This window comes from Notolepis coatsorum (assembly GCF_963971535.1).
Source record: "Notolepis coatsorum genome assembly, chromosome: 3".
Taxonomy (NCBI): domain Eukaryota; kingdom Metazoa; phylum Chordata; class Actinopteri; order Aulopiformes; family Paralepididae; genus Notolepis; species Notolepis coatsorum.
This window is the reverse complement of record NC_140167.1, coordinates 102311109-102327454: the sequence shown is the minus strand read 5'-3', so window position 1 is coordinate 102327454 and position 16346 is coordinate 102311109. Positions and strand designations below refer to the sequence as shown.

Genomic DNA, 16346 nt, shown 5'->3' with positions numbered 1-16346 from the left:
TTGTTAAAGATATTGTTGAAATACTGGTAATAGTATTTTTCAACAATATATATATATATATATATATTTTTTTACTCCATGCTGACCAAAACCTATAAGCAAGTAAGTGAAGAATTCAGCCCCAACCCTACCCAAGCCCATCAAGTCCCTTTGGGTGTCAGGCATAAATGTTTTGCTCTAAGAAAAGGTATTTTCCTACGAGGTAACACCACACAGGAACTAGTATTATTCCTTATGGACAGCCTCGTGTCTGATGATCTTGTAGGTGATCCAGTAGAAGATGTTGAAGATGAGGAAGGCCAGTGGGAAGGCCGCCCTGGAGATCGTGTCGATCCTCTTGGCTCTGTCCACAAACTTCTTCTTCATGGTGTCTATGTCTTTGGGGGTGGGGGGCGGTTGAGGCGGGTTGGTCGAGACCGGAGCAGCATTTTTCACAGACGAGCCGTCTTTCATCTGCAAGCACTGAGTCATACTGTAGCCAGAGAAGTTGAAACGCCCCTCCCGGTTCTCGTCGTCCTGGAGTGAAAGACACACACATACAGACACACACAAGCAGGCACACACATACACATAATGGGCACACACACACACACACACACACACACACACACACACGCACGCACGCACGCACAAAGATGGACACATGAACATATGGTGCTTTCTTGTTGGTTTTGCAAGACTGTGACTCAGGTGCTATAGCTACTCTTATTGTACCCGTGAATACCCCCAGGGTTCAGTGTTGTCACACCCACTAACGTACTAACCCGGCCACCCACATTCCTTCTTATTGCGACTGCTATATAATTTCATTTTGTTAACACAACAAAAGGATTCAATATCCCCCGCGATGACATTGATGACATTATTCTATATAACTGTCAAACTAAATAAATGTGTGGAAAACTATTTAGAGTTTTGTGAGATTATGTGCAAAATAAATCTAACATTGTTTTTTCTTTGTGAAGTGCCCCTTTTTAAAACCACTTTGTGAAACTAGTCTCAGGCCCCGTTTAGACGGAAACGCTAGCAGGTGAATCCGCAAAAATATTTTTGCAGATGTGCCTTTTGTTTATACGGAAACGGCGTTTTTACGGGGTGAAACCGCAAAAAAGTGAGACTACCTTCCAGGGTGGAATTCCTAGAAACGCAAAAGCTTTGCGATCTCGTCTAAACTATCAAAACGTATAAATCTGTTAAAACGATGACGAACGGCTCTGGTCGCGCGTACTGCTTACGTCACAGGTAGCAGGTATGCGCCAGTAGCCGAGACGTAAACAAAGCAAGTATGTCTGACTTATATCAACGGAGATCACTTGAAGGCTACATTGGCAGTACTTTTAACCCTTTCACTGCCACACGACAGAAGGTTACCCCTTTACTATCACACAACCGGCTGTCGTGTGGCAGTGAAAGGGTTAAATACACAAGAATCTGTCCCGCCGCGGCGTGAGTGGACCCACTGTCTGTGAGTGACTCTGCTTTGGTGCAATCACATTCCCCATCCACAGTCTGCGAATCAGAGGCAGAGTAGGGCGGGTCTTCACAGCACGTCATGTGACATATGCGCCAATCGTGTGACAGCGGGTCTCCGTCGTTACAGCGTCGTCTGCACGGAGAATTCCACTCCAAAACGCTCGTCTAAACGTAAAATTAAAAGTGAAACCGCAAGATGACTTTTGCGGTTTCTGTTCACAAAACGCTCGTCTAAACGGGGCCTCAGACCTAAAATAATGATTTGGCCAAACAGCAATCAAGTCACGCAATATCAGGTTTTTGAAAATCCACCCTAAAATATAATTCACATAATATCATTTTCACAATATTGTACAGCTTTACAGGTTTTATATGCAAATATGAACAACTCTCTCCTTTGGCTGAATACTAGACAATACGCCATGTCCTATGATCTATCAGAGTTAGGTCTCTGTCTGATTTCTTTTTATACCTAGTGTGACAAAGCAATTATATTTGTGATGAAGAATACGTTTTTTTAGGACCTTCAATATATAGCTAGCAGGACATAACTAATTTTTTCTTGGTCTTTGTTGAAATTTTTGTTCAATTAATTTTCTTCTCAGACCTATGACGGGGTGGGTTGGGGGGGGGGGTTACTATTATTATTATTATTATTATTATTATTATTATTATTATTATTATTATTATTATTATTATTATTATTATTATTATTATTATTATTATTATTATTATTATTATTATTATTATTATTATTATTATTATTATTATTATTATTATTATTTTATTTTATTTATTTTTTGTCAACGGTGGTTGGTGCAGGGGTTAGGGGGTAGGAGTTATTTATTTTAAATGAGGCAAGGGGCAAGCCAATGCATGTAATTGGCAAATAATTTAAATGTATGTTTTTATGTGCATTATATGTGCATTGTATGTGCATTATATATCCTGCCTTTTCTTCCAAAAAATGAAATAAAAATATATAAAAAAAAAATAATAATACGTTTTTTTGTCCTCAATATTCTATTCTATTCTATTCTATTCAAGTGCCTATCTGAAAAGGTCTGGTGGACACACAGACGCCACCAGCAGCAGCAGCCTCGTCAGGGTCTCACCTTGTGACTCCTCCTCTGTCTCCTCCTCAAGCGAAGGAACTCCTTCTGTTGCCTGGAGACGAAGTTCACCCCGGCGTACTCGAGCAACGCAGCGAAGACAAAGAGGAGGCAGACGGCCATCCAGATATCAATGGCTTTCACATATGAAACCTGGAGCAAAAAAAACAGTTTCCCATTGTCAGATGTTCCATATTGACAGGGTTGATAAGCTATAGCTATATGGTATGTTAAATCGTAATTAATTAACATTAATTAATTAATTAATTAATTAATATAGAATATAATTCAATACATGGTATTCGGTCGATGAGATCTTGGTCACAGAACAGCAGGCCAATTGCAGCTGATTATCGTGACAACTGTGGCCAACGAGCCATGGCTCTGCGTCATATAGTATGGCAACAAACGTCATGAGAACACTATGAATAGAATAGAGTAGTATATTGGCTGTGGAAGTGGGTAGATTCCAGGGTAAACCTGAGGAGGAGCGGTTGTGTGTTCTGTGTGATCTGGGAGTGGTGGAGGATGAATATCATTTTGTTTTTTATTGCCCTTTGTACACCACTTTGAGGAGGGCTTTATTTGAAAAAATTCAAATTGCAAACCCAGATTTGTTTTGGCAGTCTGAGAGCTGTATGTTGAGTTGTTTTTTTGTGGAGGACATCTTCGGTTTTGCAGGATTTTTGGAGAAGGCATGGCACCTGAGACAAAACACACTGTATCCTATATAATTGTATTTGAATTCACCTTGTTTTTCTGTTTATTTACATTGAGTACAGCTTGTGTTATATTACGTTTTCTTGTATTTTCTTGTATTTTTCTTTTTTTATGGCCATCTTGGTCTATGTCATTTGTTAAGTAATTGGTAAAGTATATTATTATATACTTATTGTTATGTGTCTTGTAAGCCCATATGGGCTGGGCATACATCTGTATGTAAGACACGAAAATAAAAAATATCAAATCAAATCAAATCAGTATAGCTTTTGAAAATGACAAGCACCGTAACAGCGTGAGTCACATCACTATACACCAGCAGGGGACAGACAACACAGACAACACAGACGGCAGCATAACATAAGATTGTTTTTCATATCTACTACATAATGTAACAGATGCAATCTATCAATCATTGAACTGAACGATCCATACATACATACATTACATCCATCCATCTATACCAGGGGTCTCAAACTCGCGGCCCGCGGGCCAATTATTGCGGCCCACTGGATGATATTTTGCCAGATGATTTCCAAAAAATTAAAAAATTTAATTAAAAAGAAAATACCAAAATAATATATATATATTTTTTTGCAGTCATGTCATCACAAACACTGGCATTTAAAGGGTACAAATAAAACAATTCCTGCACCAGAATGCAGGAAATGAAGTCTTTGTAACACAAAATCTCCTGGTGGGGGACCCCCCGCTTAAAAAGTGGCCTGACTGGGGCTATATTTTGCACTATATTTCCTGACCTGAATGATCTCCCCAGTCCGGCCCTGGTTAAAAGCCTCCAATGCTTATTAGTGTGTGTGCGTTTGAACGTTTGCATGTTTCAACCATACATTTCCATAAAAATTTAAAGAAATACATGAAACTAGGGATGTCCGATATTATCGGCCTACCGATATTATCGGCCGATATCGGCATTAAAATGTGATATCGGTTGATATCGGTATCGGAAATTAAGAGTTGGACAATATCGGTATATCGGTATCGGTAAAAAAGCCAATTGTTTTTGTGTGGAATATTTGATGCGGCCCAGCCTCACCCAGACTCTACCTCCAGCGGCCCCCAGGTAAATTGAGTTTGAGACCCCTGATCTATACATACATACATACATTATTTATTTATTTATTATTATTAACCTTTATTTACCCAGGGTAGGTTCTCTGAGCACGGATGCTCTTTTTCAGGAACGCCCTGCTTCACATTCACAGTTCCATTCACACATACACACATACATACATTCATACATACACATACATACATACATACATACCGTACATACATACATACATACATACATACTTGGGATGTCCGATATTATCGGCCTACCGATATTATCGGCCGATATCGGCATTGAAATGTGATATGGGAAAATATCGGTATCGGTTTTCAATTTTTTTTTTTTTTTTACATTTTTATAACCTTTATTTACCCAGGCAAGCAAGTAAGAACAAATTCTGATTTTATTTATTGTCAAAAGTATGCATAATGTTGTGTTAATTCCACAACAAGAGATATGTAATGTTAATTACCTGAAATTATTCCCTGCATATATCGGTATCGGTTGATATCGGTTGGTATCGGAAATTAAGAGTTGGACAATATCGGTATATCGGTATCGGTAAAAAAGCCAATATCGAGCATCCCTATTACATACAGTACATCCATACATAAATACAGTACATCCATACATAAATACAGTACATACATACAACAAGCTTAAAACAAAGAACTCCTAGATTAATATATCTCCAATTGAAATGTTCTCTCCATTATTGGTGAACTCTTTATGCTAATAAACGTGCCGAGGCTTTTTCTAAATTACTGTAATTAGGGGTGGTGTTACTGTTTGCTAACAAGTGTGTCAGAGCTGACAGTAATATCAGTGATTGCAGCCCTATAAGGCACTGTGAGAAATAACTGCTGCCTTAAAAGGCCCAATCGGTAATCCAGAGGTAGCCCCACCACCCAACAATAAGAAAGAGCAACGGAGACGTGTTGTCATTCCCTTGTTGATTGCCTGAGCTCTTGATACAAGGAATAACACTTTAACTGTATTTGTTGTGTTTTGTGGCTGTAAAATGTTTGTTCACGTTGGTGATGCTTGGTAACACTGAAGTCAAATAGATCTATATTCAGAATTATAATGGGGTAAGAAAGATCTAAACAGCTTATTGACCATCTACAGATAAAACTCTTCAATAATATATTTGAATATACCCCCACATATATATGATAAAAAAAAAATCCGGATTGAGCCTTTTAATTGATAACGTAATACAAAGGGAATGGTAGCAGTCGACTTTGAACCTTTGTATCAATGCTCTTCATCTCCAGAACAACAAAGCTGAAATGGGCGAGAGAGAGAGAGAGAGAGAGAGAGAGAAGAAAGAAATCGCGGAGTGACCTCGTCTCTCTCTGTCTCCCTGTGACGGCTGATTTGCATGGCAGGAAAACAACTCAGCGTTGTGAGTGCGCGGCGTTGTGAGTGCGCGGCGTTGTGAGTGCGCAGTGTTCTGAGTGCACTCAAGGCATATTGAGCTTTTTGTTTTCTCTGAGTACAGAGACTCTTTAAAGGCATCTCTTTAAATATTTATCAGTATCAGCGTCTTTCATGTGGGACTGTTTTGACGTGGCTGAGCCCTCGTGTGGTCATGTGCGGGCAGACGAGTGGGAGAGTGATTGATCTTCAAGAGCTGACTGACAGCACCCGTGCACCTCATGAATGTGCACGCCAATCGGAGCCTGATTGGAATTAGCTGCCGCTGTGTTGTACCGGCCGCTGGGGTGTTGTCCAAACACATTTCCAACAGGGGCCTCTGGTAACAATGATGCACGTCGGATCCTGTGATTGTTGTCGACACTCGTTGGATGTTGTCATTTTTACAAATAAGGTTGAAAACCGTTATGCTGTCATTAGCTAATAATTGACCCGAATGGTAAAACAACCCAAATTACAAGACGACCCCACGCACCTTTTTAATTCTTTGGTGGCCATACCCGAGGTGAATCGGGTTATCTCGCCATGCGTTGAGTGCCATACCCGAGATTTCTCGGGTTTTGATCCTTTGATATTTTTCCTTTAATCCCTGTTCTATACGGTCAGCCAGAGCCCTTTAGGTGTCCCTGGCTCATCTGCCTACGTTGGAATTGCAATGACGATCGAATCTCACCAGGTGGCAGTATCGACTACCTTTTGAACTCTGATAGTCTAGTTCAGACAGTGTCTGTCCTGATCCATTTCTGTCCTGACTCGCTCTGAGGGGGAGGAGCTCTTGCAGAGCAATCGCTAGGAGATCTTCTCGCCTCAAAACCTATAGTTTCCCGTATACACGAGTAATTACATATAAACGGGTAATCGCGATGGCGATGGGATCACTGGGGATTATTCTTTTTGGAGTACCTTCTGGCTAAGGTAAGGTATATTCTATGTCTATTTTACCGAACCTGAAACATGTTTTTGTAACAATCACAGTGTTGTATTTTACCGGACCTAAAACTTGCTTTCGGTAACAATCGAGTTTTGGGGTTTCAGGTGATCAACCAGAACGATTTGGGCATAATGCATATAACGCATCATATCTCGCTATCTATGTAAATAGGGTGGATTATTTTTGGAAAGGGGCAATGTTTAGCGTGTGTGTAGAAATGAACTGGTTAGTCAGTGATGGACTATGAACAATGCATGTCAAATGAGCCATACTATTGTCTCCATAGCTATAATACAGAACACACGATGGGTCTGCAAACATCGCTAAAATGGTCAATAACGCTGGCGCCATTGAGTAAAGTTGGGAAAAGAGCGTGGCGCTCATTCAGTTAAAGGGGAACTATAGCCATTATTAATGTACTACAACATGTTAAAAAAAAGCCTGCACTATACTCATGCCTGCGCATTCACAGAGAACACGCTTCAAAGCCTTGTGGGGAGAGTCATCACTGGAATCTCGCCAGGCAGCTCAGCGAGGAAATGAGCAGTGGCGAATATTCCTGGAAGCCAAGGGAAGCCAGGCTTCCCCAGAAAAATATGAACAGTAAAAAATTAAAAATTAAAATTAAAAATTAAAAATTAAAATAATACATATATATTTTTTTATATAGTTTACAATAATAATAATTTTCTCCCTCTTCTCCTTCTCACTCTCTCTAACACTGTCAGACTCACAGAGGCAGGCTGGCAGTCACTCTGTGCTCACTGCAGTTCAGGCAGAATAGAGAACATTTGCAGAGGGGGAGGTGTCTTTTTCTAGCGTCCACATTGTGGTTCATGGTTGTGGACTCCACAACCAATTATTAGCCAATAATATTCGAGCTTAATAAAGGGGTTCCCACGCCTTAACACGGGGCTGTCTGACAGCAAAGTAGTCTAGCGTCTTCAAATTTGCCGCTCTGGAGGCGGGCCAGTCCAGAACGTTTCCACCTGACGTCCACCTAACGTGACAAACAACGTCTGAACGTCATCCCCTCGCGGGCACGTTCAAATCCTCTAGTAGTACTAGTAGTATCAAACATTAGCACTTTATTAGCAACTTATTTTTCGTGGGACATTTACTGAGGACCAGCACAGCACACCACTGTGGATATTATGATTTAACAAATCTATCTGTCCAAGAGGAGGACCACATTATTGGCCAGGTAAGCAGCCTAAGCAGTTTCTAACTAATGTTATCAGGCTAGCTTGGATGCTAACTACTAACGTTATCAGGCTAGCTTGGATGCTAACTAACGTAACCAAGCTAGCTTGGTTGTAGCTGTTTGTGTTAAATAACGAGACAGCAAGCCAGGGGCTCGAATACGCAGTCACTTATTCCTCCATAGTAGCCAGGTTAATTTGCACCACCAAGTACTGCTTAAAAGCTAGCGGTGGGTCCAAAATACGTATATCAGATATAAATTTCAAGGGTACCCAGCGTTCCATAGGGTTTCACACACACAAGCGGCGGGGTTTGAAAGCTCGGCGTTGCTAATAAACATTTTAAATCATTTTTATAAACGAGTAAAAGAATCACTGAGCTATCGCTAAAATATAGTCACTTTATTTGAAGAGTCAAAACTGTTGTCTTGGCTTTGTTTTGTTCATAGTAGTAACGTGCTGTTACTACTGTACATGTTGACTGTTACGTTCTGGACACCGACCTCGGTCGGTGACCACCCACATTCATGGCATATGTCACTGGGCTTGTCACCTGTCATTTCCCTGTCAATTAGTGCTGTCACTTAGGGGTGGTTCCTGATTGGCTGTCACAGGGGTGTGTGTGGAATGTTGGTATTTGGTCTCTATTTAACATACCTCTCTTCTGCTTGTCCATTGTCAGGTCTTCACTAATTGCGTTCGGGGATAACGCGGACGGTTCTACTGTGGACCTCCAATAAGCTCCCATTTACCTTATCTTACACTTGTGCTTTTAGCACTTGTTCTCTCTTAGAATTTACTCTGTGTTCTTACTATTAAAGTCGAACCTGTTCAAGAGTAAACACTCTCTGTCTCTGTGATTGCCTTCAACCATTGGAATTCACCTACCTGCATTCTGACAGAAGACCTGACCATCAGAATTCCATGGAGGCCATCATGGAGATGCTCCGGACGCAGGGAGCAGCCCAGACACGGATGGAGGAACATCAGCAGCTGGTCAGCGCCGAGTTAATCCGACTCAATGGGGTCGTCGGATCACCCCAAGCGGTGGCGCAGTCGGCGTTGGCCACAGCTCGACAAGCCCAAGAAGGAGTGGCTGGTGTGCAGTCGGCGGCGGGGGAAGCAGCGCTCCACGCAGAGGAAAGTCGGGGGGGGTTCGGGGTCCAGGAGCGGTCCCGCGAACCACATCTGCAGGCGCCCGCTCGCTATGACGGATCACCGGATGGTTGTCGGGAATTCATCACCCAGTGTCTACTCGTTTTCCGGCTGCAACCACGATCATTTCCATCGGAGACAGCGCAGGTAGCGTATATTATCACACTGCTCACCGGCGAAGCTCTCTCCTGGGCTACGGCGGAATTAGAGGCAGGGGCGATAATCTGCGACAGTCTGGACGCCTTTACCCGGGAATTGAGAAGAGTATTCGATACTTCCCGGGTACTCTCGATCTTCGAGGCTGGTGGTCGTCTTCTCGACTGCCGGCAGGGCCTCCACACAGTCGCAGCTTATGCTATCAAGTTTCGGATCTTGGCTCGGGAGACAGCTTGGGCGGAGAACGTCTGCGTGGTTCTGTTCGTCAGGGGACTCTCAGCGCGGATGCGAGATGCTCTCTCCGCGCGTGAGATCCCCGAGCAGCTGGAAGTGCTGATCAACACCACCATCAAGATGGATAATCGGCACCGGGAGAGGGAGAAGGAGCATGTCAACAACACCCAGCCCCAGGTATGTTTTCCTTCTTCTCCTGGTGTTGATAATTCCATGCATTACACGAGTGGGCCACTGGGTGATGAATCCATGCAGCTTGGAGCGCTGTCACTCTCGGACGACGAGCAGCAGCGCTTCATCAAAGAGCGACGCTGCTTCCGGTGCGGCCGCACCGGTCACCGCTTCGGCAGCTGTCGGGTCCAGGCTGTATTGGCTCGGCGCCAATCGGGGATGGAAGGTGCGCCGTCGGGCCTCGAGAGGGCGCCAGCAGGTGGGCTCATTCCTGCCAAGACCACGGATTCTCGCAAATTTTTTGAGGTGGCGATCAACTGTGGGGGTGACATTAGGGGAACTAAGGCTCTCATTGACTCAGGGGCGGCGGGCAATTTTATTCACGTGGGACTGGTGAAGGAGTGGGGAACCCCGGTGGAGGACTTAGGGGTTCCCTTACCAGTCTATGCCCTGGACGGTCGGCCCCTGGGCAGTGGGAGCGTCACCCAGCGCACAGTTCCCTTACACATCCGGGTGGAGGGTGGGGAGTGGGAATGGGTTACTTTTTTTGTCATCTTTTCCCCCTATTCTGTCATGGTGTTGGGTCATCCCTGGTTGTCGTCATGTGTTCGTGTCATTAATTGGAGCACGGGCGAACTCTCAACGGCGGCCGACGTCAAGTCGATCGTCAGCGGGAGTTTGCCCAAACCCTTGTCTCCCCCCCCCTCTTCTCTTTTGTCTCCTCCCTCTTTCTCCAGGATGGTGGGGAGCGTGGCAGATTCTGATCTACCCTCTAATCCCGATTTAATAGGGGTGCCTGAGATCTATTGGGACCTGGCGGACGTTTTTAGCAAGACGCATGCTAAAGCACTTCCGCCTCATAGATCATACGACTGTCCCATTAATCTTCTACCCGGTACCTCCCCGCCTCGCGGGCGAATGTTCTCTCTCTCACGCCCCGAAACCTTGGCCATGAACACCTACATAGAGGAGGCATTGCTTGCGGGGCACATACGCCCTTCCACTTCCCCTGCCGGCGCTGGCTTCTTTTTTGTTGATAAAAAGGATGGGGATCAGCGCCCATGCATTGATTATAGGGGATTGAATGACGTTTCCATCAAGAACCGATATCCTTTACCCCTCATGGACACGGCCTTTGAGTGCTTACAGGGGGCACAGGTCTTTTCTAAACTTGACTTACGTAATGCATACAACCTGGTCAGGATTAGAGAGGGAGACGAGTGGAAGACTGCATTTAACACACCCAATGGGCACTATGAGTATTTGGTCATGCCCTTTGGTTTGGCTAATGCTCCGGCAGTCTTCCAAGCCCTGGTTAACGACGTGCTGCGAGACTTGATTGGGGTGTCGGTGTTTGTCTACTTAGATGATATCCTGATTTTTTCTCGCGATATGGTGCAACACCAAATGCACGTTCGGGAGGTGCTAGACCGTCTCCTCAAGCATCAACTATTCGTTAAGGCTGAGAAGTGTGTGTTTCACACGGACACCGTGTCCTTCCTGGGCTTTGTGTTGACGAAGGGCGATCTGCGCATGGATCCAGCCAAGGTGAGTGCAGTTTTGGGTTACTTAGGGGTTACAACGGTTTTTGGGCTTTGCAAATTTTTACAGGCGCTTTATTCGCAATTTTAGCGCCTTAGCCAATCCCTTAACAGCTCTCACTAAGGCCTCTCTCCCTGGCTTTGAATGGTCGCCTAGGGCTGAGTCGGCCTTCTGCGATCTTAAACGTCGTTTTACATCCGCTCCTGTATTGATCCGCCATGACGCGGAGGTTCCGTTCATTGTGGAGGTGGATGCCTCTGACGTCGCGGTGGGGGGGGTGCTCTCTCAGAGATGCTTAAAGGATGGGAAAGTGCACCCGTGTGCTTTTTTTTCTCGCCGTCTGTCACCAGCCGAGCGTAATTACGACGTGGGTAATCGGGAGTTATTGGCGATCAAATTGGCACTGGAGGAGTGGAGACATTGGTTGGAGGGGGCGGCACATCCTTTCATTATTTGGACTGACCATAAGAACTTGGCTTACATCCAAGGGGCTAAACGCCTTAACGCTCGCCAGGCCAGGTGGACGTTGTTCTTCACACGATTTCGATATACCATCTCCTATAGACCCGGCTCCAAGAATATCAAACCTGACGCGTTGTCGCGCCAGTTTGATCTTCCTGGGCGGGAGGAGCAGCCCCATCCCATTATTCCACCGGCCTTGATTTTGGCACCCGTGTCTTGGGGCATAGAGAAGGTGGTAAGGTCGGCGCTAACGCGGGAGCCCGATCCTGGTGGGGGTCCTCCGGGACGGTCGTATGTTCCCAAGGTGGCGCGCTCACGCTTGCTACAGTGGGCACATGCGTCATCCCTCACCAGCCACCCAGGGGCAACCAGGACCCTGGAATTTATCCGTAGGAGGTTCTGGTGGCCGACAGTGGAGGGGGATACGCGTTCCTTTGTGGCGGCCTGTCCGGTGTGCGCACGTAGTAAGACCTCTCGACGGGCACCGGCGGGTCTCCTCCGACCACTTCCTATTCCTAAACGACCCTGGTCACACATATCTCTGGACTTTATTTCTGGTCTTCCCCTTTCGGACGGATTCACCACCATTTTGGTGGTGGTGGATCGGTTCTCTAAGGCGGCTCACTTTGTCCCTCTCCCCAAGCTTCCTTCGGCCCGGGAGACTGCTGATTTAATTATACAGCATGTCTTTCGGGTCCACGGGCTGCCAGTAGATATCGTGTCGGACCGGGGTCCTCAGTTCGCCTCCAGGTTCTGGAAGGCGTTTGCCGCCGGCCTCGGCGCCTCTGTCAGTCTGTCGTCTGGGTTCCATCCACAGTCGAACGGGCAGACGGAGAGGGTCAACCAGGATTTGGAGGGGGTCTTGAGGTGTTACGTTGCCGGTAGTCCGGCAACGTGGAGTAGGAGGTTGGCTTGGGCTGAGTACGCGCATAATACCCTTCTCTCCTCTTCTACCGGTATGTCTCCCTTTCAGTGCCAGTATGGTTTTCAACCTCCTCTGTTTCCCGAGCAGGAGCAGGAGGCGGAGGTGCCCTCGGCCCAGGCACATGTGGCTCGCTGTCGCAGGACGTGGAAACAGGTTCGGAAGGCGCTACAGAAGGTTTCGGTTAGTACCCAACGGCAGGCTAACCGTAAGCGTCGTCCGGCTCCAGTTTACCGTCCAGGGCAGCGGGTTTGGCTTTCCACCCGGGATCTCCCTCTCCGGGTGGAATCCAAGAAGCTGGCTCCTCGCTTTATAGGACCATTTAAAGTGATTCATCGGGTTAATCCAGTGGCTTACAAGCTACGACTTCCGAGCTCTATGAGGGTTCATCCGACGTTTCATGTGTCCCTGTTGAAGCCATTCCTCTCATCGCCCTTGGCCCCGCCACTGCCTGTGGTTCCTCCGCCCCGGTTTATTGGCGGTCAACCCATTTACACGGTGCGGAGGATACTGGGTTGTAGGCGGAGGGGTAGGGGGTTTCAGTTCTTGGTGGATTGGGAGGGGTACGGGATAGAAGAGCGTTCTTGGGTGCCTCAAAGGGATATTTTAGATCCCAGCCTGATCGTTGATTTCCGGCGGCTGAATCCCAAGGCTCCTAGGTGAACGTCTGGTGCCGTTCGTCGGGGGAGGGTACTGTTACGTTCTGGACACCGACCTCGGTCGGTGACCACCCACATTCATGGCATATGTCACTGGGCTTGTCACCTGTCATTTCCCTGTCAATTAGTGCTGTCACTTAGGGGTGGTTCCTGATTGGCTGTCACGGGGGTGTGTGTGGAATGTTGGTATTTGGTCTCTATTTAACATACCTCTCTTCTGCTTGTCCATTGTCAGGTCTTCACTAATTGCGTTCGGGGATAACGCGGACGGTTCTACTGTGGACCTCCAATAAGCTCCCATTTACCTTATCTTACACTTGTGCTTTTAGCACTTGTTCTCTCTTAGAATTTACTCTGTGTTCTTACTATTAAAGTCGAACATGTTCAAGAGTAAACACTCTCTGTCTCTGTGATTGCCTTCAACCATTGGAATTCACCTACCTGCATTCTGACAGTTGACTGCTTTGTTTGACTGGCCGCCGAGCCATACTGTACATGGTGACTGCTTGGTGTGACTGGCCGCCGAGCCATACTGTACATGGTGACTGCTTGGTGTGACTGGCCGCCGAGCCATACTGTACATGGTGACTGCTTGGCTTAAATATTATTATTATTATTATAATTTCTTTTTTATATTAATTTAAAAAATAAATCTTTTTTTTTTATAACATTTTTTTTGGCATCCTGTTATTTTACCCACGCGACGCCACTGGAAATTAGCGAAGCACGGTATGAAAGCTTTAAATATAAATTCAATAAGAGGCTATACTGTATGTACCATTTGTAAGACATGTATAACTTACATTCCTGAGTTTGGTCGTTTTCATGTAGCCATTGATTTTGTGAGCTTACTCTCTGGAAAGCGTAAGCGGTGCAGACAGAGGGCAGCGTGGTTGGAGAACACAGGCTACATCAGACTAGCGGTGCAGACAGAGGGCAGCGTGGTTGGAGAACACAGGCTACATCAGACTAGCAGTGCAGGTAGAGGGAAGCATGGTTGGAGAACACAGGCTACATCAGATGCACGGTGCAGGTAGAGGGCAGCGTGATTGGAGCACACAGGCTACATCAGACTAGCAGTGCAGGTAGAGGGCAGCGTGGTTGGAGAACACAGGCTACATCAGACTAGCGGTGCAGGTAGAGGGCAGTGTGATTGGAGCACACAGGCTACATCAGACTAGCGGTGCAGGTAGAGGGCAGCGTGGTTGGAGAACACAGGCTACATCAGACTAGCGGTGCAGGTAGAGGGCAGTGTGATTGGAGCACACAGGCTACATCAGACTAGCAGTGCAGGTAGAGGGCAGCGTGGTTGGAGAACACAGGCTACATCAGACTAGCGGTGCAGGTAGAGGGCAGCGTGATTGGAGAACACAGGCTACATCAGACTAGCGGTGCAGACAGAGGGCAGCGTGGTTGGAGAACACAGGCTACATCAGACTAGCGGTGCAGACAGAGGGCAGCGTGGTTGGAGAACACAGGCTACATCAGACTAGCGGTGCAGGTAGAGGGCAGTGTGGTTGGAGAACACAGGCTACATCAGACTAGTGGTGCAGGTAGAGAGGGCAGCGTGGTTGGAGAACACAGGCTACATCAGACTAGCGGTGCAGACAGAGGGCAGCGTGGTTGGAGAACACAGGCTACATCAGACTAGCAGTGCAGACAGAGGGCAGCGTGGTTGGAGAACACAGGCTACATCAGACTAGCGGTGCAGACAGAGGGCAGTGTGGTTGGAGCACTGCAGGCTACATCAGACTAGCGGTGCAGGTAGAGGGCAGCGTGGTTGGAGCACTGCAGGCTACATCAGACTAGCGGTGCACTTGTCAATTTGGCAGATTTGATTTTGATGTGTTGTGTAGGGTTCAGTTAGAGTAGCAATGGTTATATTGGTCGCAATATTTAGTAATTTTGAGTCAGGAAATACACATTGAGAGTAACTGCAAAATGTATCAAGCCCACGACCGTGCAGTAAAAACGAGCCCTGCCTGCACTGATGCTCTATAGCTTCCCTCTGGTGGTAAACTCACTAAATCAATGGGACACTGGAAAACCAACAAACTCAAATGGTACTCTGCCTATTATTGAATATGTATTTTAAGTTAGAATTTTACTGTAATTTCACGCTCCATTCATTTCCTTGGTGAGCTGCCTGGCGAGATTACTTTGATAACGCTCTCTCAAAAAGATGTCCACGCGCGTTCTCGATGAATGCGTAGGCCTGAGTACAGTGTGGGCTTTTTCTTACAAATTGCATTTACAAATTAAATTAAATTAAAACAATGGCCGTTGTCACACTTTAAGTAGTAAAGCGCCCCTCCTTGAGTATTTTGCCATGAAAACGACACAAAGAACGAGAGGTGGGTTTACCTTTGGGAGGGAGGCTCTGGAGCCAGAGCTCTGCGTTGTCATGGTGAGCACGGTGGTGATGCCCAGCGCTACCCTGGCGGGCGCAGCGTCCATGTTGATCCAGAAGGAGACCCAGGATAGGATGACGATGAGGAGAGAGGGGATGTACATCTGAATCAGGTAATATCCCATCTGACGCTCCAGGTGGAACTTCACCTCGATGCAGGTGAATTTACCTGCACAAAGGGAGCAAAGCTATCTGAGCTACTGCACTGATGGGATTGTGGTGGATATACAGTCATTTGTGTTGGACCCTGGAGGGTCATTCCAGGATCCGGGACACATTTTGAGTCTATAAAGCCTATACATTATTTTTTTTTAATATTTGTTTTACTCAGAAAATAAAACATGTTAAACATTTTCAACTGCTGTGCTTAACCCATTGACTGCCACACTGTTTTCCCATCTTTACTCCCTGGCGCCAACGTTGACCATTTTCACAATGTTTGCGGACCCATCGTATATTCTATATTATAGCTATGGAGACAATAGTATGGTTCATTTGACAGGCACTATTTATAGTACAATAGGGACAAAACAGTTAATTTCTACATCCCTTTGTTTGTGCCCCATACCACGGTAAACGGCCCTTTTAAAAATAATCCAGGCTGGTTTTCTAGATTGTGAGATAGTGTGTTTGTGCAGCGTATGCGCAAATCTCGTGGCTGCGTAACTGAAACCTATTCTTT

At 45.9% G+C, this 16346-nt stretch overlaps 1 protein-coding gene across 1 annotated transcript in view; it reads right to left on the bottom strand.

Annotated features, from left to right (window-relative positions):
* Positions 1-225: 225 nt before the first annotated feature.
* glra2 (glycine receptor, alpha 2) overlaps positions 226-16346 on the bottom strand; it is a gene marked incomplete at both ends in the record, with an annotated part of 66963 nt that continues 50842 nt past the window's right edge. Inside the window, 3 exons of the mRNA XM_084310927.1 lie at positions 226-516; positions 2589-2738; positions 15619-15833. Of these exons, the coding sequence (XP_084167053.1) occupies positions 226-516; positions 2589-2738; positions 15619-15833 (656 nt within the window). The remainder of the gene's footprint in view (positions 517-2588; positions 2739-15618; positions 15834-16346) is intronic.